This window comes from Pecten maximus, chromosome 11, assembly GCF_902652985.1.
Source record: "Pecten maximus chromosome 11, xPecMax1.1, whole genome shotgun sequence".
In the NCBI taxonomy this organism is placed as follows: Eukaryota; Metazoa; Mollusca; class Bivalvia; order Pectinida; family Pectinidae; genus Pecten; species Pecten maximus.
Genome location: NC_047025.1, coordinates 32629917 through 32656431, shown reverse-complemented (window position 1 = coordinate 32656431; position 26515 = coordinate 32629917). Strand labels below are relative to the sequence as shown.

General features: G+C 37.0%; 1 protein-coding gene across 1 annotated transcript in view; it reads left to right on the top strand.

Moving 5' to 3' along the window:
• The first annotated feature begins 1267 nt into the window (after nucleotides 1–1267).
• The window catches only part of LOC117337703 (transmembrane protein 64-like), a 51759-nt gene continuing 26511 nt past the window's right edge, over nucleotides 1268–26515 (top strand). Inside the window, exon 1 of the mRNA XM_033898801.1 lies at nucleotides 1268–2497. Within this exon, the coding sequence (XP_033754692.1) occupies nucleotides 1784–2497 (714 nt within the window). The 5' untranslated portion in view covers nucleotides 1268–1783. The remainder of the gene's footprint in view (nucleotides 2498–26515) is intronic.

Here is a 26515-nt window from a genome sequence, read left to right as displayed (position 1 = left end):
TAACAAACATCATGTATCTAAATCTGTTTCGATTTATCTTTTTATTAAAAACAATAACTTGTACTTAAGTAGATTCCGACCAGATATATATAAGCCTCTGCTTGTGATCTACGATCTACCCACTATACTGGGAGATTGGTAGAAAGACGAAACTACTGTATCTTTTTTTTAATCTAAGATATGGATAGAGAAGCCAACGGTCTGCGTCCATTGTATAATTGTAACTTTACAAATAGTTATATATATATATATATACATATAGTTCTACATATATTCAATTTGATACGATTTCTTAAACAGTGTTTCCACGTGCAAGTCAAATGCATTTAAGGTCTGTTTCTGATAGAAACTTAATATCAAAATGTCCTTAACTTTTATGAGTATTTTTTTAAAACCAATTTATCAACCCTGTTTCTGTTTCACTATTGATATAAAATGTGACATTTTTGTCCGTGATAGTTACAGTTCAATTCAATTTCAATTTCTTTATTAACTGTGGGCCATATTGCCCATTAGCACATGTTATAATATACAAAGTCGTAATATACGTGAACAGTAATAGAAATTACAAAGTGGAGAACGAGTTTACAGTTCTATCATGCCTTTATACAACAACAGTTGGTATAACTTACTGCACGCGTTTAATTAACTTAAAAATGTTTTCGATATCATCAATGTGCTTTCAAAAAAAAAATCTACTCCAGAATTAATTTTATTAATTAATTAACGAGGTTGATATCCCGAATTTAAAGTGTTATCTTAAAACATTCCTGCATTATATAAATCTCTGTGTATTGCCACTCAGTTTACTGTTTATTATCAATTAAATTACACAGTCAAAAGCAACTGTTATTACTACATTAAATGTCTGATAATTTAGAGTGCATTCTTATTTGAACATTCGGAATTTACACCCCTTACCATTCACTTGTTTCAGCATGAAAATAAATACTCGTGAAACACTGTATACGAATGAAATGTAATATCACCTGTGTTGTAGAATATTATTTTTGTAATTGTAAACAATGAATATGTTGTTAAACTCTGTATCATTTGTAATGTTCAGTGTGTTTTGTGTGTGGATCATGTGAAAATGTGGTGTGACAAAGTTATGTACGCGTTAAACTAACCTCCTTAAATAGTTTTGTTAACACATATGAAATCTTGTTTCTGACAACTTTCATGAAGTTATTTTTTAACGTTATATGCGACATGTTTTTCTTTTCAATGTTTTAAGCGACTTCCGGTATCTGTTGTGGTGCGTTGTCATGCTTTGGTATGGGACAGGCACGTTACAAGAAGGCTGTGTGTAATGTGTTCGTAGTTTCTCACACGTGTTATTGTTTATCAGATCAACAGATCACAAACCTGTCCGTTAAAATTTCTTTGTCGCTGACAACCTAAACAAACAGCATTATCCGGAGTTGGCATCGAAAACGTCCTATATGGAAACTAACAAGTTTCATTTTGATTTGGTCATGTGATCGACACGAGTAAGTTTTGTAGACATTTGCCAGTTGCTGAATCCCTTATCAAGTACATGTTGTAACAATGCACGGTGTTTGTGTATGATCCCGTAGCATAATAATACCAGCAGCCTGGGATCGACTGCTCCGTTCGCACGCCATGGGTCAATAATAATGTCGGCCTACCTACCTAGCCAGTGGATACCGAGTGTTTGATGAGGTGACAGTGACAAACCGTTATCTATAAATAATCATCGAATCGCAAGGTAGCCTAACTTTATCAATATACAATCACCAACCTCCTACCTATATCAACCATGACTTCATGTTCTGACGGGTTCAATCAGTTCAAGATTCACCACATTGCACAGCAGTCCAAGCTCCTGTTAGGCGAGTCTTCTACTCTTGATGAACTGTTTCTGTGTAGAAAACTTAACCTGGAGGGGATTCAAACCAATGCGTACCAACCACTACACAATGAATGTAGTTCAGCCTCAAACAGGGATGAAGCAACTGCATTTATATGCAATGAGGAGACGAAAGAATTCCAACCTAGTAGTGCAGAGACTGATATATTCCGAACTGGTCCAAGTTGTTACCAAGTTTCAATTTCTTCAGTATTTGTAATATCAGCGATATGTTTACTTGTTGTAGCATGTCGTCATTACATCAGAAGTTTACTTCTGTGGTTAGAAGAAACAGAACCTGCAATAAGTTGCACAATATTTCTGGTGCTATTTACAGCGGTGTCATTTCCTATGGCATGGGGGTACATGTTACTAATGGTGGCCGCTGGCTATCTGTATGGGATATTATATGGACCTCTAGTTGTAGTGACTTGTGGGGGTATAGGCATTCTTGTTGCACATCTAGTTATGAAAAATTGTTGTAAGAATTGTATAATGAAAAGATTCTACAATGATAAAATGGAGGCTGTGATACGAGTGGTGGAAAGTGGCCAAGGATTTAGGGTGGTTGCTCTCTCCAGACTTACGCCCATTCCTTTTGGACTTCAGAATGGTTTATTTGCAGTAAGTATTTGTTTTATTTTTTCTTTAGATATTTAAGACATTAATGAGCATTGCATAACACAAGCTTTAAGCCATTTACATATTTGTTAAAAGTGAATGAAGTACTTATATCTTTAATTCAAGTTTTTAATATGGATTTTTTTTTTTATACTTTTCTACAAAACTTTTTAGATGTAATGCAATTTTACACAATACAAACTCACTACCAGTATGTGAAAATGTTTTTTTCCACAGCAAGGAATTGTCAAATGCACACCGGAATTGAATTGAATATATAAAACATTTAAGAAACAAAGAAGACAAAATGTTGTAGAGGTTTCTGAGATGAACCAGAGAGACGTGCACAGTAACTGTAATAATGTATATAGTTGGACACGAAATGACCACAGATCAAAGGGCTTGACTCTAGTATCACTTCAAAGATAAATGGCAAATTGAAGTAACAAATGAAGTATTGGTCAGTTATCTAATAGTTACAGGACAATTCTGGGTGATATGATAGAGAATCATTCTCTAAATGTGCTACATAATATTATGTCATTATCTTCAGTAAAAGATATGATTATCAGAAAATCTGAATAAATTTTGGATAATAAATTAAAAGTGGTATATGAACAGATATTGGCTCCCTGATCTACAGTAGTTATTAGTTATTGGAAGTCTGCCATATCAGTAAAGACAATCAATGTACTTGTTACATCAAAGTCTTTGTATTTGGAAGAAATATTAAAGGCACAATTTACCAGTATATATATATAGGCAAGTTTTTTTTTCACAAATTTTCCATAGAATCATAGCTCTTTACTCCTTTAGAACTTTAGGACTTAATACAAGCTCATATTTTCCATGCATTTTTGAGTAAACAATAAAGAAGTTCTGAATGGTACAACCAACATTTTAGAGATGTTTTGCTTTACCAACCTTTCTCTGTGCATTTGACCTATATGAGCTTGGACAAACCTGTCTGGTGGCTATAAAATGACTTCAAAGTGGAAGCATGTATTGCAGGTGATGGGTTCTCACACTTAAGAGGTACAGCAAACACATGCCAGTGTATATAAAAAAACCATTATACCATTATGGAAGGCAGAATCTCAAATTCATAATGAGTACAACGGAAATCAGTTATGACTGATCTGGATGAGCGAAGGAAATAGTCATACATAATTTTTTTTACCAGGTATTATACCAATACATGTAGCACCCTAGGCTGATATTTCAGTGTAAGATATTCATCATTTTTGCATAAAATCTGCATAAATCACTCAGTTTGATCTGCTGGTATCTGCTAATATGTATCTATACTCCCTAACAGGTAAAACATAATGGGACACATAGAGCATTAGAAGTACAAGAATAAAAGACAAATAATGAAGAGATTTTTTTAAAGCTTATCATCTCGTATTGAACACATATCTCAGAAACAGTGAAACTTTGTTGCCATCTGCCTAAATAGCACATATATACACAATCAACTGATGCCAGCATGTCTCAAAATGTTACTTAAATGTAGCTAAAAGCTTTAGGGCACACCATTCTCTCTGTATTTTGTCAGATCTTCAGAAAATGAGCTAGTATATACAGTTGTTTTGTTTATATCAATGTTGGTTTGAAGTTAATAAAGACATAGTTACAGATCCTTAGTTGGGGGGCCACCAGATAAAGTAAAGTCTTAAGTGATTCCAATCTCACAAGTGACTTTGAATACTAATTGCCTTCTTGGTAAGTTCTAGTGTCTTTTCCACCTGTCTGATAGGAAAATTTTGTGCAACATGAATTTGCAAGTCATGTACATACATGTACCTCATTCTACCCTAGTCAATCTTACAGTATTTAACTGTTTCTGTTGTGACCTGACATATACCTAGAATATTATGGGATGTTATATATATTTCTGTTGTGACCTTGGTATATACCCGGAGTATGTATTATTATACCCCCGCAACGAAGTTAGGGGGGGGGGGGTATACTGGAATCAGGTTGTCCGTCTGTCCGTCTGTAGACACATCGATGTACCGGCTACTCTTCCTAAACTACTGAGGGAATTTCAACGAAACTTTATGGCAATAACCCTTATACATTGTAGATGTGCGTAATCTTCTATATCAGATGTAATTTTGTGGTTTCAATGGTAACCAGGACACTGTACTTCATGACAGGAGTGATAGGGACCATGTGTAAATGTGCATGCATGATATTTATCTACAGAATTTTTGGTTTCCATGGTTACCAGGTTTCAATACCCATATTCTTGTTGAAAACTTTGTCAAGACAACTCGGACAACTCCTATATAGCCATCAACTGATTTCATTTGAAATACAAAGGAATGTTAGGGACTCATAATGTGTACATATGCATGCAGGTTTTTTCCCCACAAATTTAGGTTGCCGTGGTAACCCGTTCACTAAAAAACAGGTTTTAGTTGGAAAATCTTCACCAGATGGGCGGTGGAAGGGTGGGGGGTATGAGTTGGCCCTCTGGACAACAGTTCTAGTTTGATGTTGTTTCTGTTTGACCTTGATATATGTCTGGAGTATTATGGGATGTTGTTTTTGTTATGACCTTGACATATATATACCTAGAGTATTATGGCAAGTTGTTTCTGTAATGACCTTGACATATGCCTGGAGTATTATTGGACGTTGTTTCTCAGTTGTGGCCTTGATATAATTATAAGATGTAGCTTCTCTTTTTACCTTGACACATAAATGTGATAATGTCACTCATGAACAAATATTGTTGGATGTTTTATCTTCATATACAGTCAAACCTGCTCTAACAGCCACCTTGAATAAGCGGCCACCTCCCTTAAGCGGCCAGTCTGTGGTTCGCCCAATGGAAAACACTATATAATGAACCTTAAATAAGCAGTCAACTGTCTAACGCGGCCAACGGCCACAAAAATCTGCCACGAGTCATTGTATTGTCCTGTATTAAGCTGTTTCTTTAGGGCCGAGATGGCCAAGTAGTTTAGGTGTCCAGACACTTTATCACTAGCCCTCCACGTCTGGGTTGTGAGTTCGAAAACTACATGGGGCAGTTGCCAGGTACTGACTGTAGGCTGGTGGTTTTTCCCTTGGTACTCTGGCTTTCCTTCACCTCCAAAACATGGCACGTCCTTAAATGTCCCTGGTTGTTAATTATAGAACGTTAAATAAAACAAACAAACCAAAGTTTCTTTGTGACCTTAATTTGTCATATATACATGTATTTGTAAGTTATAGAGTGCAGTTTCTTTGTGACCTTGACCTATATACATGTATTAGTAAGTTATGTAGTGCTGTTTCTTTACGTCCTTGACCTATAAGGGGCCGCGGTGGCGGAGTGGTTAAGGTGTCCCGACACTTTATCACTAGCCCTCCACCTCTGGGTTGCAAGTTCGGAACCTATGTGGGGCAGTTTCCAGGTACTGACCGTAAGCCGGTGGTTTTTCTCCGGGTACTCCGGCTTTCCTCCACCTCCAAACCGGGCACGTCCTTAAATGACCCTGGCTGTTAATAGGATGTTAAACAAAAACAAAACAAACCTTGACCTATAAACGTGTATTAGTAAGTTATAAAGTGCTGTTTCTTTGTGACCTTGACCTATATACATATATTTGGAAGTTATGGAGTGCTGTTTCTTTGTGACCTTGACCTAAATTTGTGTATTAGTAAGTTCTGTAGTGCTATTTCTTTGTGACCTTGACCTATATACACGTATTAGTAAGTTATGGAGTGCTGTTTCTTTGTCATTATACTCATGTACCAGTGTTAGAGGTTGTTAGAGATGAAATTATTTGATCTTAAATATTGTCTGTCTCCAAGATCAATTTAATAACATCACTTGAAAAGCAACGATTCACTGTCTGTAGGTTACACCATACAAAAAGCGGCAAAATTTCAATGTGTTGTTTTCAAATGACCTTGGTATTTAGATCTCATTTCATAAGTCAGATGGGATGAGAATGAAATTCAGTTCTTTTTATCACATTTTAAATGTCAGACAGTAACTCTTCCTATTATGTAAAATTGTATGTTTGTGATGATTTGATATCAAAGGAAAACACGACCAGTTTTAGCCATGAATTTTTCATCAAATAACAATATCATTATTGTATTGATGAATTGTTCTTTTAGATGTTTATCTCAATGAGTGATATTTATACTGTAAGTTGTAACATATAGAAACTTTATATGATGGTGTTATTACAACAGCTTGTTCATATGATAGTATATATTCACTGTAATCTTTGAGAGTTTCTACAGTAACTGTAGAGTTTTGGTGTGTTTGATATATGGTCTGTATAGTGTTTTGTATTTTTCTGTGATACATGTGGGATACAATGTATGACATACGATATATATTAGGTATATAGGAATACATAAACAGACTTGTATAACTAATACAACAATCTTCAAATCATAAACTTGTGATAATTAATCTGCATTTCTTTAATACCAGGTAATTCTCAGAATAGATGACATCAAAAACTTCACTTGCATGGACTTATGTAGTGGTGTAATAGGACAGTAAAAATGTAGCAACCAGACCAGAACTAGGATAGTCTAGGATTGTACATAACCTGTCCATCCGTGTCTGGCAATCAGCCCAGTCCTGTGCTAAGATAGATACTGGTATGTTTTAATATTACAGTGATATAATAACTCTTTACTGATGTCTCGATCTAGTTATTGAACTCATGAATTTAAAAGGCAGTGATACTGTAGGCATAAAAAAATGACAATTCAACTCGAGTTTTGTGAAATTGAGGTTTTGTTTACCGGGTTGTATATAATTAGCTTTCTGTACGATAACTGGGATCTACCTACAAACATAACATGACAGGTGATGCTTATTCATGAACTGAAGACTAGTACACAGGTTGTAAACATAATCAGGTGATGCCTGTAGTCATGGTATGAGACAAGATACAGATAGCATTGGTAACCTTTAGTCTGAGGCTAAGGCTAATACAATAGTAGGGATGGTTTTGGTGCATGTACTCATTAATGCCATTGTTAATTAGATGTCCGTCACTGATAATTATTTGTCTGGTGGCTTAGCTTTTAACTGGATATATATAATACATATATACTAACCATTTGCAGAAAGTAACCAGCTTGAACATATCACTACCCATCATCAACATCACACTCCCTTAAAAACATCATCATTTTACCAAGTGTTGTTTTTATCCCTTGGTGTATAATATCATTGGTATTTGTACTGGTTAATACAATCTTACAGATCTGTTTTTCATAGAAACTGTTTGAAGGATTCATTATAGTGTATTTGTATACCTTATGGTAGTTTATATCCTGATTTAAGTAATTCCCTAACTCAGATTTATAATTGTGACAGGTTATGATTTAAGTAGCTGCAATGTCCATCATCACAGTAACCCAAATCTCTTTATACCCTGTAGCTACATATAGCAAATAATACTGACAGCTGTATTATATAGGTATATAAGTATATATATGGTAGACTTTGTATACTGAGACTTTGAGTATACATTAAGGCTTAACAATGGATTAAACTAATGAAAGTAAATCAAAGTCCAAGTGGCTTTTGGTCATGTCAGAGTGGTCATGTTCCATACCTTAAGACATGGTTACTAATGACCTTAAAGCCATTATTTTCAAAGGTATAAAATTTGAATATGTTTATGAATGTAAATAGTTTTATATTAATTACTTTTAAGTCTTTTTTGGGACTGTTACATAAAATATGATCAATTTATAGAATATTCAGTAAAAACATAACACTTTATAATATTTGCTATTAATTTTTCGCCAAAATAAAATTGAATTAGGACAGATGAGTCTGGTGGTTTAAATAAGGTATTGTCTATTGACTTAAATTATAATCAATAAAATCTCAAAGGTCAGTAGGTCAAGTCCTGGTGTTGTGTGGTTAATGGTTTAGTGATGTTTACATTAGTACATGTACACTGTGACAGGCAGATACAAGTACAGCATACACGAATGGAGGCCATGTGAATAAATGTAAAAATTGTTAAAAAGTTTTATAAAATGGTAAAACCAGATAAGAGTGTTTTAAATTTATTCATTCATCTGATTAATTAAAATAGTGGGAAATTTCATCCCATTTCAACAAATCCCAGAATCGTTTTGATTTCTTTAAAAAACAATTATTTACATCAATGTATTTTTCCTGTTTTGTTTCAATATTTTGAACACAGAACTCATTAAAGGGTTCTACAATGACACTTTTTAAAAGCAGGGTTTCTAATAGATATATATATATACAATATGGCATATGCAGTTGGCACTTTAATCTGTGGTGAACCAATCCATTTAACATTATTTACTACATGTACATTGTCAATGTAACTTCATACTTCGTTGGGGCATGAATTCACCTAGATGAAGGAATGTTTCATATGTCAAAAGTAGGACACTCTGACCTACATTTTAACCTTTTGACCTACATCAAAGAAAAAGCTTGACTGGTCTCTATCTCCTACAAGTACCACAGTCACTGCAATGCCATTATAACTTGGGGTCTCAGATACCCTGCAACACTAGTCACTTGGGACAAAATTCCCAAAGGTGAAGCATTGTGTTGTGTATAAAATATAGGTCACTATGACCTACATTTTGACCTTTGACCTACTTGAAGAATTTGTTTGGGCTCTAGCTGTCTTCTGAACTTCTTGTCATGGAAATGTCATATTTGAGGCATGAGTTTGCCCAGTACAGGTGGTGTGTCATGTGCCAAAGTAGGTCACTCTGACCTACATTTGTACCTTTTTGACCTGCATTCACTGGAGGACTTTAATTTGCAAAATTGTTTTATTATATATCACTTTTAATACCATGGAATGTACGGTTGGTTTGGTGGTAAGTGAATATTGATATTCCCTTAATTTGCGATAGGAGTTGATTCCAAATTGATAGGATGAGAAAAGTTATGTGATCATCAGCTGCCTGACCACTTGTGGTATTTTCCAGTACCATGGTTTCCTCCCACCTTCAAATCCTTGGATTTAAACTTTTCATCCTGGCCGTGGTTAGTCTATTTTTAAATAACTTGTTTTGTAATTGTCATGAAACAAATCAAGTTTGATGACTGGTTTATGCTAATGATAGTAATACTATATACTTAACATTGGTTTGTGCAAATTAGCTGTTCACTGATAAAACACTAAATAACTTACGAAGAAAACAGTTAATGAAATATTATTTGAGGCACATCTTTATGGAAATTTCTTAATATATTCAGACATGCATAGGCATTTATCTCGAGATAAAAATTAATTAATTGCATCGAATGCCTCAATCTTATTCTGAAGTTTAAAAAAAATCAATTGCTGTCTTGTTTAAATGTATGCATGTATTTTTGAGTAAAAGGTGCTGACATATGCATTGGCCTCCTCAAAGTCTGCCTACATTTCAAAGTTCATTGTGTTTAATCTCTTTACTAAGGTAGTTGAGGCCATGAAATTTTAATTCTATTTTCTCTCTTTAGCAGACAATTTACTGAACTTTGTCAGTAAAGGTCAAACATTATTGATTTGTAGCTAGAATATCGATACATTTGGCTGGCAGATCTTCCATCAGTGTCTTTTAATTCTCTTTTATATAACATGTTGATGAGTTTTTTTTTGTTACATTGATTTTTATTGTAATTTTATGGGTTTGTTTTTCTGGCCTGGGTTTTCTTTTTATGTAATTACATTAGTAATCAAATTGAACAGTTTCAGTCTTATCAAATATACCTGGTTTCTTCTGAATTTGATCTTAAATACACCTTTTGTTGTGTGTTTGGTGTGAGATTTTATGATAGTGCAGTATGTCAGTAATGATAATCAGGAAACGTTAATGTAGTACGTCAGAAATGATAATCAGGAATCGTTAATGTAGTACGTCAGTAATGATAATCAGGAATCATTAATGTAGTACATCAGTAATTATAATCAGGAATCGTTAATGTAGTACGTCAGTAATTATAATCAGGAATCGTTAATGTAGTATGTCAGTAATGATAATCAGGAATCGTTAATGTAGTATGTCAGTAATGATAATCAGGAATCGTTAATGTAGTACGTCAGTAATGATAATCAGGAATCGTTAATGTAGTACGTCAGTAATTATAATCAGGAATCGTTAATGTAGTACGTCAGTAATTATAATCAGGAATCGTTAATGTAGTACGTCAGTAATTATAATCAAGAATCGTTAATGTAGTACGTCAGTAATGATAATCAAGAATCGTTAATGTAGTACATCAGTAATGATAATCAAGAATCGGTAATGTAGTACATCAGTAATGATAATCAAAAATGATAAACATAGCTTGAAGTGGAGCTAGGACATATTTATTCTACAGTGGATGAACAGTGGTCCAGTAGAGTCAAGTCACCTCCTACAGTTCAGTAGAGTCAAGTCACCTCCTACAGTTCAGTAGAGTCAAGTCGCCGCCTGCGGTTCAGTAGAATCAAGTCGTCTCCTGCGGTTCAGTAGAGTCAATCCTCTTCTCTAGGTTAGAGTATTTTATTTCTCATCTTCTCCATGAAATACTTAAAGACTTAAAAGAATTCTCTGGAGTTTGGCAGTATCTGAGGTCTCTAAATCTCTTGGTGTTTCTCTCTTATTTTAGTCTTGCTGTTAAATTTCAAGGCTGTAACATTTGACACTACAGTTTGAGTGTAATTTCTATCTTTCTTGGTTATGGTCACTACAGAGGGTTTTTTTCCATACCAAATTAGATATATCTTAGTTATTCCATAAAGGCAATGGGTATAAGCATTAGGAATGACAGCCTTAGAGAGAAAATCTAATTTTAAGGAAGTTTCCTCATGGAAGTTAATAGGAGAACAAACAGTTAAGAACAGTAGGAGAGGTATATTTGTGTATTTACTAACCAGAATTAATGTTTGGTCTCTTGTTGATACAAGTTTAAGGCACCTTTCAGTGATTTACAATTATCATTGGAATTTTTCTTCATTTTAGTTCACACTGCAAGAAGTGTTTTTTTTGTTTTTTTGGTAATTAAATGTGCATTGTATATAGTGTTCGCCATCTATCACTTCAAACTTTGTCTATAAATAATATTTGATATATTTATGAAATGATAAAAAACATGCAGAGCTTACTTTCCAGGATCATGGCAGGACTACAGCAGATACATGTAATTTGGATTGGGTTTTAAATACTAAAGTTTACTCATGTACATAACCTTGGCATTACTTTCAAGGTCATGGGGCCAAAAAGGTTATAAAGTTCATATTATATTATATATAGTATTATCTGAAAATTTTGATAAAAAAAAATATATATTTTGACAGTTTGCTTTTAATATCTTTGTGGGTATAGAGATACTCTTGATCCCTTGTTAATGAAACAGAATTATAGATGGCTATAAAGTTATTGAACTTTTTCTCACATTCTGAGCTGTCAATTAATGAATTATAGACAGGTAACCCTTTAATATAAATTACCTTGGTTATATTAATGCATTGCTATTTTAGGAAACTATGTAGACACATTAATTTATCCACTCAAAGATCAGGCTCCTCGAAGTTAAATATCTGATGGAGTATTTCATAGTTATAGTGATAAAGTGTAATTAATTTATTTATCTTCTAAATCATATAAAACACTTCAATCAGAGTGAAAAGATTTCTATAATTAGAAGAAAAATATACAGGAAATGAAAAGATTTCTATAGTTAGGAGAGAAAATACATCAGTTACCAGTGGCCAAGGTCAGTGTGGTAAATAGATGGTGGGATCATTGATTGTGTAGCCTCACCTCGTGCTTACACACTACTTAGGGGCTAAGACCCGGTGATGTACAGGTCTACATGGGATGATTAAAGAGTACCATCCTCATCAGAGTCTATAGTGTTGTACAATATTGTATAGTAGTCTATTGTATAGTATACCACCCAGAGCAGCATTGTGCCACCCTACGACACCATGCACCACCCTACGACACCCTGCGCCCCCCTACGATACGTCCCTGCGCCACCCTGCGCCACCCTACGCCACCCTGCCCCACCCTGCCCCACCCTGCACCACCCTGCGCCACCCTGCACTACCCTGCGACACCCTACGCCACCCTACGCCACCCTGCACCACCCTAGCTATGCAACTCTATATAAAGCGCTGCAGACTCCACTCACTTTACCTCTGATGAGTTACATCTTAGTAAAGAAACTGGTCAGGTATCATATTAAGTGGACGATATAGTTCCCTACACAATACGGACACACGTTAGTGTCTTTTTCCCAGTCAGTTTTTATTATTGTACAGTATTGCATTGTTTTATGAAGTTGTATTATTTTTGTTGTACCATGTTACCATGTCATCAGATAGACATATATAAAATGTATTACCAAGGTATATAATTTTATGAGGCCAAAATTGGGACTGACTCTCAGATATATTTTGCTTTTTTTTCTCTCTCTGTTTCAAGGGTTTTAGCATTTGGCTTGAAATTTTAGTTACAACAAATACACAGTTATGTGGCTACATCTGTCTTATTTGCAAAATGAGAAATGCATAATATCAATATATTCAATATACAAATTGAATTTTTTCAGCATGCTTTTCGTAATTCCTCGAAATGGAATTGTTGTTAGCAATGACATATGATCAGTTGACTCCATATATATGTTTACCAGGCAGCACTATGATACATGCCTGATTGTTTTCTTGTAACTATAATACCTATTGTCCTTTACATAATTGGTGGGATGTGGAGATTGAAAGTATATGTATATAATGCAGTCTACTTCATCACTTGCGTTCAGGCTAGCCAGTTTTATTGGGTAGAAAAGATTAATATTGTATGAAGGTAAGGTTATGGAATGTAACAAATTAGTGAAATCTCAGAAAGATAATGAGTAAATGGGCACCTCTGGTCTACTGAATCACCCAGCACACACATGCCTTACATGACTCTCATAGAAACAAATCATCAGCATTGGGGATGTATAAGTGTGGGGTTTGGCTGTAACTCTCCGTGTACCACTAAGTACTGTCGGTAAGGTACTGTGGTACAATCAGGTGTTCTCAGTAGGCTGAACAGCACCAGAATAACAATAACAACATCATTGTCATAATATCATATAACCAGTACAGCGTTTATTCTTCCCTGATATCTTCTTATTGTTATCATTCCTCCGCCTCTATCTCTTATCCAATTATACAATCATCATCTCTTGCATGGGTGACATACCCTCAGATGTAATTTAAAGAGTAATTGCCCTTTGTTGATTTTGTCAGGATGATATACATACGCATGTACGTGATCAGTTGCAGAATAAAAGTGCTACATCATACATAACATATTTCATTTGTTGGTACTGTACTGACATAGATAATATGAAATAATGAGGGCATTTAACACACATCATGTAAGTCTATATATTATCATTTCCATATTATGTTCAGACATGTGCGACTGACCACATAGTGTTTATGATATAACGATGGGAATGTAGAATTTGTAGCCACTCTAAGCCTTAACTTGATAAGGTCATCCTTGTGTCATCATTTTCTTACTTTTTAATAAGATATACATAATATTTATTGGTTATTTCTCACTCCTGCTTTGCACTGATGTGATGAATTTGGGATTACGTGTACATGTATACAACTTTTTTTTATTAATACATGTATATAACAAATGTGGGGTAACAAGATTAGAAGTCATGTGATTTGTAAAGCTTGGGAAATGGCAAGCATTTCAGATCATGCATACAGTAACTGTCCAAGAACTGGTTTTAAAACCTATCCAAAACGAAATACAAAACCCACATTAAGTCTAAAAGTTGCCGGTTGCATGAATACTTTACCATGACCCCCCCCCCCCCCCCCCCCCCCCCCCCCCCCCCCCCCCAGACCACTTGGGTTTTCCCCAGGAACTCTGGTTTCCTCCCAAAGACCCCTTGCACTTCCATCCTGGTCAAAATGCATGATTATTATAAGTTGGTGAAATTTGTTTTGCAAATGTTGTAAATAAATAGTTAACATTTTAATAGAAATATATATTGGGATGCTATTAGTGGACACAAATGCTGCAATACAAATTGGCATTAATTATGATGGTGTGATTTCCAGATGTGTTCGTTTAGTTTCTGTTTTATGATATAGGAAAGGTTTGTTTAATTCTAAAGATGGCCTTAATCAACAATAAAATAAGGTAGAATTCCCACATGGTGTGTATGGAGTCATAACATCAAGTCATATGTGATGATATAACACACAGACAAGTAAAGTTAATTAATTTTCTATTCAATTTGTCAAGCTTGACTGCAGTAACACAATGATTCTGTCAAAACCAGATGTGCAACCTAATTGTGTATTTGTTCCTTCAGCAAGTTTAAAATGGTATTGATACCATTATCAAACTTGATACGAACAAATTCAAACCAGCTGCAATAATATTAGAATATAGTAACTTTTAATATTCCTCCCTGGCCACCTCACATAGGTCAAAGACAGAAGGACTGTTGTACATGGATCAGAATGTTGGATTGGAGGTTAATAAAGGCGTATATGACCCTGGCCACCACCCACTTAGGGCTCCTAAAACATTGCTATAGTCACTTACAGTCTGTAAGTAATTTACATCAAAACACCTGTGTCCCTGATCAGAATAGATCTTTTATTGTAGAACAGTGTACAGGAGATATATGTGGGGTACAGACAACTGTTGTACATTATCTTACAGCAATAACAGCCTTGTGTGAGAGGACAGACTAGTGTTGTACGTTATCCAGAAAGGAGGACAGACTAGTGTTGTACATTATGTAGAGAGGAGGACAGACTAGTGTTGTACATTATGTAGAGAGGAGGACAGACTAGTGGTGTACGTTATGTAGAGAGGACAGACTAGTGTTGTACATTATGTAGAGAGGAGGACAGACTAGTGGTGTACGTTATGTAGAGAGGACAGACTAGTGTTGTACATTATGTAGAGAGGAGGACAGACTAGTGTTGTACATTATGTAGAGAGGAGGACAGACTAGTGTTGTACATTATGTAGAGAGGAGGACACACTAATGTTGTACATTATGTAGAGAGGAGGACAGACTAGTGTTGTACATTATGTAGAGAGGAGGACAGACTAGTGGTGTACGTTATGTAGAGAGGACAGACTAGTGTTGTACATTATGTAGAGAGGAGGACAGACTAGTGGTGTACGTTATGTAGAGAGGACAGACTAGTGTTGTACATTATGTAGAGAGGAGGACACACTAGTGTTGGGTATTATCTAGAGAGGAGGACAGACTAGTGTAGTACATTATGTAGAGAGGAGGACAGACTAGTGTTGTACATTATGTAGAGAGGAGGACAGACCAGTGTTGTACATTGTGTAGAGAAGAGGACAGACTAGTGTTGTACATTATGTAGAGAGGAGGACAGACTAGTGTTGTACATTATTTATAGAGGAGGACAGACTAATGTTGTACATTGTGTAGAGAAGAGGACAGACTAGTGTTGTACATTATGTAGAGAGGAGGACAGACTAGTGGTGTACGTTATGTAGAGAGGACAGACTAGTGTTGTACATTATCTAGAGAGGAGGACAGACTAGTGTTGTACATTATGTAGAGAGGAGGACAGACTAGTGTTGTACATTATCTAGAGAGGAGGACAGACTAGTGTTGTACATTATGTAGAGAGGAGGACAGACTAGTGTTGTACATTATCTAGAGAGGAGGACAGACTAGTGTTGTACATTATGTAGAGAGGAGGACAGACTAGTGTTGTACATTATCTAGAGAGGAGGACAGACTAGTGTTGTACATTATGTAGAGAGGAGGACAGACTAGTGTTGTACATTATGTAGAGAGGAGGACAGACTAGTGTTGTGCATTATGTAGAGAGGAGGACAGACTAGTGTTGTACATTATGTAGAGAGGACAGACTAGTGTTGTACATTATCCAGAAAGGAGGACAGACTGCTAGTGTTGTACATTATCCAGAGAGGAGGACAGACTAGTGTTGTATATTATCTAGAGAGGAGGACAGACTAGTGTTGTACATTATGTAGAGAGGAGGACAGACTAGTGTTGTACATTATCTAGAGAGGAGGACAGACTAGTGTTGTACATTATCTAGAGAGGAGGACAGACTAGTGCTGTACATTATGTAGAGAGGAGGACAGACTAGTGTTGTACGTTATCTAGAGAGGAGGGCAGACTAGTGTTGTACATTATCTAGAGAGGAGGGCAGACTAGTGTTGTATATTATCTAGAGAGGAGGGCATGCAGACTAGTGTTGTACATTATCTAGAGAGGAGGGCAGACTAGTGTTGTATATTATCTAGAGAGGAGGACAGACTAGTGTTGTACATTATCTAGAGAGGAGGGCAGACTAGTGTTGTACATTATCTAGAGAGGAGGGCAGACTAGTGTTGTATATTATCTAGAGAGGAGGACAGACTAGTGTTGTACATTATCTAGAGAGGAGGGCAGACTAGTGTTGTACATTATCTAGAGAGGAGGGCAGACTAGTGTTGTATATTATCTAGAGAGGAGGACAGACTAGTGTTGTACATTATGTAGAGAGGAGGACAGACTAGTGTTGTACATTATCTAGAGAGGAGGACAGACTAGTGTTGTACAATGTCTAGAGAGGAGGGCAGACTAGTGTTGTACATTATCTAGAGAGGAGGATAGACTAGTGTTGTACATTGTCTAGAGAGGAGGACAGACTTGTGTTGTATATTATCTAGAGAGGAGGACAGACTAATGTTGTACATTATGTAGAGAGGAGGACAGACTAGTGATGTACATTATATAGAGAGGAGGACAGACTAGTGTTGTATATTATCTTACAGCAATAACAGCCTTGTGTGAGAGGACACACTAATGTTGTACATTATCTAGAGAGGAGGACAGACTAGTGTTGTACATTATCTAGAGAGGAGGACAGACTAGTGTTGTATATTATCTAGAGAGGAGGACAGACTAGTGTAGTACATTATCTAGAGAGGAGGACAGACTAGTGTTGTACATTATCCAAAGAGGAGGACAGACTAGTGTTGTATATTATCTAGAGAGGAGGACAGACTAGTGTTGTATATTATCTAGAGAGGAGGACAGACTAGTGTTGTACATTATCTAGAGAGGAGGACAGACTAGTGTTGTACATTATCTTACAGCAATAACAGCCTTGTGTGAGAGGACACACTAATGTTGTATATTATCTAGAGAGGAGGACAGACTAGTGTTGTACATTATGTAGAGAGGAGGACAGACTAGTGTTGTACATTATGTAGAGAGGACAGACTAGTGTTGTATATTATCTAGAGAGGAGGAAAGACTAGTGTTGTACATTATCTAGAGAGGAGGACAGACTAGTGTTGTACATTATGTAGAGAGGACAGACTAGTGTTGTATATTATCTAGAGAGGAGGACAGACTAGTGTTGTATATTATCTAGAGAGGAGGACACACTAATGTTGTACATTATCTAGAGAGGAGGACAGACTAGTGTTGTACATTATCTTACAGCAATAACAGCCTTGTGTGAGAGGACACACTAATGTTGTACATTATCTAGAGAGGAGGACAGACTAGTGTTGTACATTATCTAGAGAGGAGGACAGACTAGTGTTGTATATTATCTAGAGAGGAGGACAGACTAGTGTAGTACATTATCTAGAGAGGAGGACAGACTAGTGTTGTACATTATCCAAAGAGGAGGACAGACTAGTGTTGTATATTATCTAGAGAGGAGGACAGACTAGTGTTGTATATTATCTAGAGAGGAGGACAGACTAGTGTTGTACATTATCTAGAGAGGAGGACAGACTAGTGTAGTACATTATCTAGAGAGGAGGACAGACTAATGTTGTACGTTATGTAGAGAGGAGGACAGACTAGTGTTGTATGTTATCTTAGATAACGTACAACACTAGTCTGTCCTCCTCTCTAGATAATGTACAACACTAGTCTGTCCTCTCTAGATAATCTAGAGAGGACAGACTAGTGTTGTACATTATCTAGAGAGGAGGACAGACTAGTGCTGTACATTATCTAGAGAGGAGGACAGACTAGTGGTGTACGTTATGTAGAGAGGACAGACTAGTGTTGTACATTATGTAGAGAGGAGGACACACTAGTGTTGTACATTATCTAGAGAGGAGGACAGACTAGTGTTGTACATTATGTAGAGAGGACAGACTAGTGTTGTACATTATGTAGAGAGGACAGACTAGTGTTGTACATTATGTAGAGAGGAGGACAGACTAGTGTTGTACATTATCTAGAGAGGAGGACAGACTAGTGTTGTACATTATCTAGAGAGGAGGACAGACTAGTGTTGTACATTATGTAGAGAGGAGGACAGACTAGTGTTGTATATTATCTTGAGAGGAGGACAGACTAGTGTTGTACATTATGTAGAGAAGAGGACAGACTAGTGTTGTATATTATCTTGAGAGGAGGACAGACTAATGTTGTACATTGTGTAGAGAAGAGGACAGACTAGTGTTGTACATTATGTAGAGAGGAGGACAGACTAGTGTTGTACATTATGTAGAGAGGAGGACACACTAGTGTTGTACATTATCTAGAGAGGAGGACAGACTAGTGTTGTACATTATCTAGAGAGGAGGACAGACTAGTTTTGTACATTATCTAGAGAGGAGGACAGACTAGTGCTGTACATTATCTAGAGAGGAGGACAGACTAGTGTTGTATATTATCTTGAGAGGAGGACAGACTAGTGTTGTACATTATGTAGAGAGGAGGACAGACTAGTGTTGTACATTATGTAGAGAGGAGGACAGATTAGTGTTGTACATTATCTATTTGATCTGGTGTTGTATTTGGTGTTTTGTTTTACTTGGTGTTGTGTTGTATCCATTGTAAATTATTATATTTCATGTTTCTTGATGCACAGTGTTTTACAGTATTGTATTTTTTAGAGTGTTGTACTTGTTGTACAGTGTTGTATGATTTAAAGTGTTGTACAGTGTTGTATGTTTTAGAGTGTTGTACAGTGTTGTATGTTTTTTTAGTTGTACTTGTTGTACAGTGTTGTATGTTTTAGAGTGTTGTACAGTGTTGTATGTTTTAGAGTGTTGTACTTGTTGTACAGTGTTGTATGTTTTAGAGTGTTGTACAGTGTTGTATGTTTTAGAGTGTTGTACAGTGTTGTATGTTTTAGAGTGGTGCACTTGTACATTTTTGTACTTATAATTGTTGTGTTTTACTTGTTCAGTGTTGTACCATTGTACAGTTCTGTATGTTTTAAAGGGTTGTACTTTGTATTGTGTTTTATCTGATGTTGTGTTGTATTTGATGTTATGTTGTATCTGGTGTTGTGTGGTTTAGCTTACCAGTGTTGTTGTTTGTGGTGTTGAGATGGAGAGTCCATTCCAGCTAAAGTCTGTAGCAGTAAAACTTGCTTGTTTAGTTATATCTTGTGGTAACAGTAGTGTTTACAGATCAAACAAGGCTGATCTCAAGAGAATCGTAAACTGCTACACCTTGCCATGTTAATTATGGTACTACACCATTGTTTGTGTGAGGTGAAAGATGCAGTTATTGCTTGGCTTGCCTAACTTCGTTTACTTTAATGGTCGCTATACAACTCAACAATTGATCTTCATCTCGTAATGAACTCTATACAAGAGAACTGATTGGCCGATTTGTTGTATAACATCATTGTAGTGCTTTGGTCAGAACCTTTGGGGAATTTAAAGCATATAAAGTCCATTTTGTTGGTCAATAATATTATCTGTAGAATATTTGAAACAAGACATGTAATTGGTTCTTGAGAACATATGAGGAATTATTCTGTGCAGTTAATCAAGTGATTATTTACTTGGAATTGTAGTAATTAATGGCAGTTCATTAGGTGTAATTTATAATGTCAGCTTGTCTATGGTACTTCATCCAAAGGGTTATGTCAGTAAATAGTGCTGAAGTATATCATTATATGGTTTGGTCCACTGAGGTATTTCAGGGACATTCAAGGCCACATAGAGGGTCCATGTGGGGTAAATCTCCAAAAGATCAATTCTTGTATTCCCCGTCTAAAGGAATCTGAAAAATTCAATTAAGTTATAAAAAAAATGCATGCATGGCTATATAAAGTATTTGAAATGAATGGAGAGTATTAATTTAACTCAAGGGATCAAGGATATACTGTAGTGTACAGGTACGAAATACATAGTAAATTTATGACACAAAACATCCATTTTTAATAGTTATGTGGCACCTAGGGACTAGAGTTTTCCTTGATATATAACTCGCAATTTGAGAAAAATGTTTTACAATACAACAGATGTATTAGGCTTTCAAAACAGAAACCCTAACTTACTAGTGTACTGTACACTATATATATACATGTATTGATATTTGCCTGAAGGTGGAAATCAAAGTAAATCTCAGTCTGGTTTCATATTTAACCAGCTATAAGGTATACAAGTTGTAGTTTCTACCACTGTGTGATTTCTTCTGTAGAAGCTAGAAAAATTAATATTTTGGTGAGACCTCGGACAATGTTTACTATCGGTGCAGGTAACCTGGAGGCACCATTTGTGTGTATGCAGATCATTTTCATTGATTTCTTGTTGCTCATATTGTGATGCTTTTACTGAAACTACTTACATATGTATTATATTGCTTCTGGCAAATATGTATATTATGATATTACTACCCAAAGAAATGTACAGTCTGCAATTGTTAATTTACAATTATAATCTTGTTTGTTAGAATATTTCCATGCACTTAAAGTTCACCGTATAACAGCTCGAATTTAAACAGATTAGCACATACGTGATTTATACAAAATATTTACCTTAAATTCACAGCATTAGGTGTACTATATACGTACAGCATTGAAACATATTGTTTTAAACAGATAAGCACATAAGTGATTTATGCAAAATATTTACTTTAAATCACAGCAATTATGTGTACTATCTACATACAACATTAAAACACATTGTATTGTAAAACCGACACTTGGACACCCTGTACAGAGAAAGGATCATATCTTTTTGATGCAGTAAGATTCAGCATCTGGCTTAAAAGATTTCAAATGGAATTCAATCATAAAAGAAATGCAACAAACTGAGAAAAACATGTTTCAGGAAAACATATTGATAATGCTCTTACACTAAGTGGAATCCATACGAGGATTTGAGGGTCTGAATGTGTATAGATATAGATAAAATAAAGGAAATATCCACAACAATGCACATCTTTTGTCAACAGAGATGAATGTCGACTCGAGAGATAATTTGTAGCTATCAAGCATTACTTTTATGTACAACATGTTGAAAGTATTCTCCATCTGCTGCAACCCTGTCTTACAAAACATGAAATAACAGGCGGAATACCAGACAGAATAAATAAGAGGCTTAAGTGAAATTTCCCAATAGAAGTTTTGAGGTGGCTATTATAAGTAATGTGGCCGGGCGAGGATGCTAACTGATTCCTTAACCTTATAGCTACCCTACCCTCCTCAGCAGTCCAACTCTTCCCACTGCCTTTCCTTACACAAACAAATCAGTTACCCCCCCCCCCCCCCTCCCCCCCTTCTCTTTAGCCCCATTCTACCACTGCCTTTCCTTACCTCCACCCAAACAAATCAGTTACCTCCCCTTCTCTCTAGCCCCATTCTACCACTGCCTTTCCTTACCTCCACCCAAACAAATCAGTTACCTCCCCTTCTCTCTAGCCCCATTCTACCGCTGCCTTTCCTTACCTCCACCCAAACAAATCAGTTACCTCCCCTTCTCTCTAGCCCCATTCTACCACTGCCTTTCCTTACACAAACAAATCAGTTACCTCCCCTTCTCTCTAGCCCCATTCTACCACTGCCTTTCCTTACACAAACAAATCAGTTACCTCCCCTTCTCTCTAGCCCCAATCTACCGCTGCCTTTCCTTACCTCCACCCAAACAAATCAGTTACCTCCCCTTCTCTCTAGCCCCATTCTACCACTGCCTTTCCTTACACAAACAAATCAGTTACCTCCCCTTCTCTCTAGCCCCATTCTACCACTGCCTTTCCTTACACAAACAAATCAGTTACCTCCCCTTCTCTCTAGCCCCATTCTACCACTGCCTTTCCTTACCTCCACCCAAACAAATCAGTTACCTCCCCTTCTCTCTAGCCCCATTCTACCGCTGCCTTTCCTTACCTCCACCCAAACAAATCAGTTACCTCCCCTTCTCTCTAGCCCCATTCTACCACTGCCTTTCCTTACACAAACAAATCAGTTACCTCCCCTTCTCTCTAGCCCCATTCTACCACTGCCATTCCTTACACAAACAAATCAGTTACCTCCCCTTCTCTCTAGCCCCATTCTACCGCTGCCTTTCCTTACCTCCACCCAAACAAATCAGTTACCTCCCCTTCTCTCTAGCCCCATTCTACCACTGCCTTTCCTTACACAAACAAATCAGTTACCTCCCCTTCTCTCTAGCCCCATTCTACCACTGCCTTTCCTTACACAAACAAATCAGTTACCTCCCCTTCTCTCTAGCCCCATTCTACCGCTGCCTTTCCTTACCTCCACCCAAACAAATCAGTTACCTCCCCTTCTCTCTAGCCCCATTCTACCGCTGCCTTTCCTTACACAAACAAATCAGTTACCTCCCCTTCTCTCTAGCCCCATTCTACCACTGCCATTCCTTACCTCCACCCAAACAAATCAGTTACCCCCTTCTCTCTAGCCCCATTCTACCGCTGCCTTTCCTTACCTCCACCCAAACAAATCAGTTACCTCCCCTTCTCACTACCCCCATTAGCCCTGCAGGTAGGTCGTAAGAATTGTACCTGCTGCCCAAATTGCATGATCGTAAGAGGCAACTAAATTTGGGTTCTTATCTTTTCTCTTCTTACCAACTTTCTTCCTAATGTCTCCCTTGACAATGCCTCACTTTTGGCCTTTAGTTGAGCGTTCTCCCCTGCGAGGAAAGTTTTGGGTTCTGTCCCCTGGCCGAGCCATACCAGAGTCTTTAAAAATGGTAGTTGCTACTCCTGCTTAGCGCTCAGCATTATGGGAGTGGGACGACTGGTTGGCCCGTTGTCAGTATAATGTGACTGGGTGAGGTGTCCTGCTGGGTGTCTTCGGCAGTATGCTTCAGTGAGGTAGCACTATAAATCGGAAAAAGATCCAACCTATCACAAGGAGACTTAACACAAACATACCGCAGCCTCCCAAAACACATATACGTGTAACCCTGGTAAATACTAGCCGCAATATACCGCTCGGCTAGAGAGATCTTCTCTTTAGCTCGATCGGTTGAGCGTAAGACTAGTAGGCCAGAGGTCCCGGATTCAATCCCTAGCGGAGGCAGTGATTTAGATTTAATTAATCATGTGCTCTGTTACATTGGCGCCCATGTAGGGACTCGGGAGTGATACTCATCGCTGCTTGCGAAAGCATCGCTGTTACCCCTGGAGACTCGAGGACGAGTTCTTTCCTGGAGGGGGAGTATGTAACCCTGGTAAATACTAGCTGCAATATACCGCTCGGCTAGAGAGATCTTCTCTTTAGCTCGATCGGTTGAGCGTAAGACTAGTAGGCCAGAGGTCCCGGGTTCGATCCCTAGCGGAGGCAGTGATTTAAATTTAATTAATCATGCGCTCTGTTACATACGCACTCGCCACACGCATGCATATCGCACGCACGGGAGGCCGTCCTTAAATGACCTTAGCTGTTGATAGGATGTTAAGCAAATACAACCAACACTAGCCCCATTCTACCACTGCCTTTCCTTACCTCAACCCAAACAAATCAGTTACTCCTTTCTCACTAGCCCCATTCTACCACTGCCTTTTTTTTACCTCCACCCAAACCAATAAGTTACCTCCCATTCTCACCAGACCTGTTCGTACCACTACCTTTCACTCCTTACCTCCACCCAAACAAATCAATTACCTTCCATTCTCGCCAGCCCCACTCTTCCCCTCTGCCTTTTCTTTTCTTCACCCATACAAATCAGTTACCTGCCTTTTCTCTCCTTCACCCAAACAAATCAGTTACCTTCCATTCTCGCCAGCCCCACTCTTCCCTCTGCCTTTTCTTTCCTTCACCCATACAAATCAGTTACCTGCCTTTTCTCTCCTTCACCCAAACAAATCAGTTACCTTCCATTCTTGCCAGCCCCACTCTTCCGTCTGCCTTTCCTTACCTCCACCCAAACAAATCAGTTACCTTCCATTCTCGCCAGCCCCACTCTTCCCTCTGCCTTTTCTTTCCTTCACCCATACAAATCAGTTACCTGCCTTTTCTCTCCTTCACCCAAACAAATCAGTTACCTTCCATTCTTGCCAGCCCAACTCTTCCGTCTGCCTTTCCTTACCTCCACCCAAACAAATCAGTTACCTCCCCTTCTCACCAGGCCCATTCTTTTTACTGCCTTTCACTCCATACCTCTACCCAAAAAAATCAGTGTGATTATGTTTGGTGCAGAACTCACCTGAAATGAAGATCCATTGGCTTCATTAATCAATAACCAAGCAGTTTTTGTCAGCCTTGATCAATTGACTTTTTGAAGCTGTAAATAATATCTTTTCCCCTCGTCTTTCTGTCTCTTATCATAAACAAAGAAAACTACTTTGTCTGTCAATTCATTATTGAATAGTGGATGTTGCACATAACAACCTAAGGATAATATCTTTATCTTTTCTTGTCTTGTGGTTCATAGGAACACTTCGTTTAAATCATTTGTTATGTATTTTTAAGGAATCCACAAGTTTTAAGCTACTCATAGGTTAAAAGCTTAAACAGTAGATAACTAGGTTTTCAACAGACAATAGCTATTCAATAGCTACAGGTATATGGTATAGTCAAGTCCTAAAATTTAAGACTACTGAAACCATCAAGCACCATGCATAGCTGATTTAAAGATAGACATACATGTACATGTTTTATGACTTGGTCCAATGTCTGATGATGATGTTTGTTTTCTTCCTCTTTATTTTTTGACTGATATTTATAACTTTGCAGGCTTATTTGTGCCATTATTGCATGTAATAAATAATACTTTCTCGACAGTTTTGAAGTCATTTCTTTTACTAGTTTTTTATAAGCATTTCAATCTTTTAGAGAGATCAAATTCAGCATTTCAATCTTGTCCATATAGATCTAATTCAGCATTTTATTGTCGAGATCTAATTCAGCATTTTAATCATGTTGAGAGATCTAATTCAGTTTTATATTGTTGTCAAGAGATTTAAATCAGCATTTCAATGTTGTTGAGAGATCTAATTCAGCATTTGAGTTGTTTTTGTCAAGAGACCTAATTCAGCATTTCAATCTTGTCAATAGACCTCCATCAAATATCTCTTTGAACTTTCTTGTATAGCACTTTGATGATTTAACAGTTTGAAGACAACTTAAGATAGATTCTGTGTTGAAAGTACAGATACACAATTCTTTGGCTGCAGCTTACTGGTCATTGTCTGGACTTCACTGACCGACATTACACTGACCGACATTACACTGACCAGCAGGCTTGAAATATAGTAGTTTATATATATATATAGATAGACAGAAGATAGCGGATACACGGCTTGAAAACATTAGCGATATTCAACCGGAATTGCCTTGTTGTGTCATTTATGTGTACATATATATATATATATGAAATATAGTATATAGTAGTGATCCTGAATGTAAGTACTGATAATATTGATTATAGTGACTTAAAAACTTTATACAGTACACTGAGAATATTATAGTGACCTAAAAACTTTATACAATACACTGAGAATATTATAGTGACCTAAAAACTTTATACAGTACACTGAGAATATTATAGTGACTTAAACACTTTATACAGTACACTGAGAATATTATAGTGACCTAAAAACTTTATACAGTACACTGAGAATATTATAGCATCTTCGCTAGCCAAGGCTTCTGATTACGTTACACTCCACGAACCCTTGGCGGAGATAGTCGTGTTCAAACCGTCGCGCCCTGGAATCCCAGGGCACCCAATCAAATCGCGTTTTACATTCTGGCTTGGTTTTGCAGTAAACAAAAAATGCGGCACCCAGTACAGAGAAACATTGCC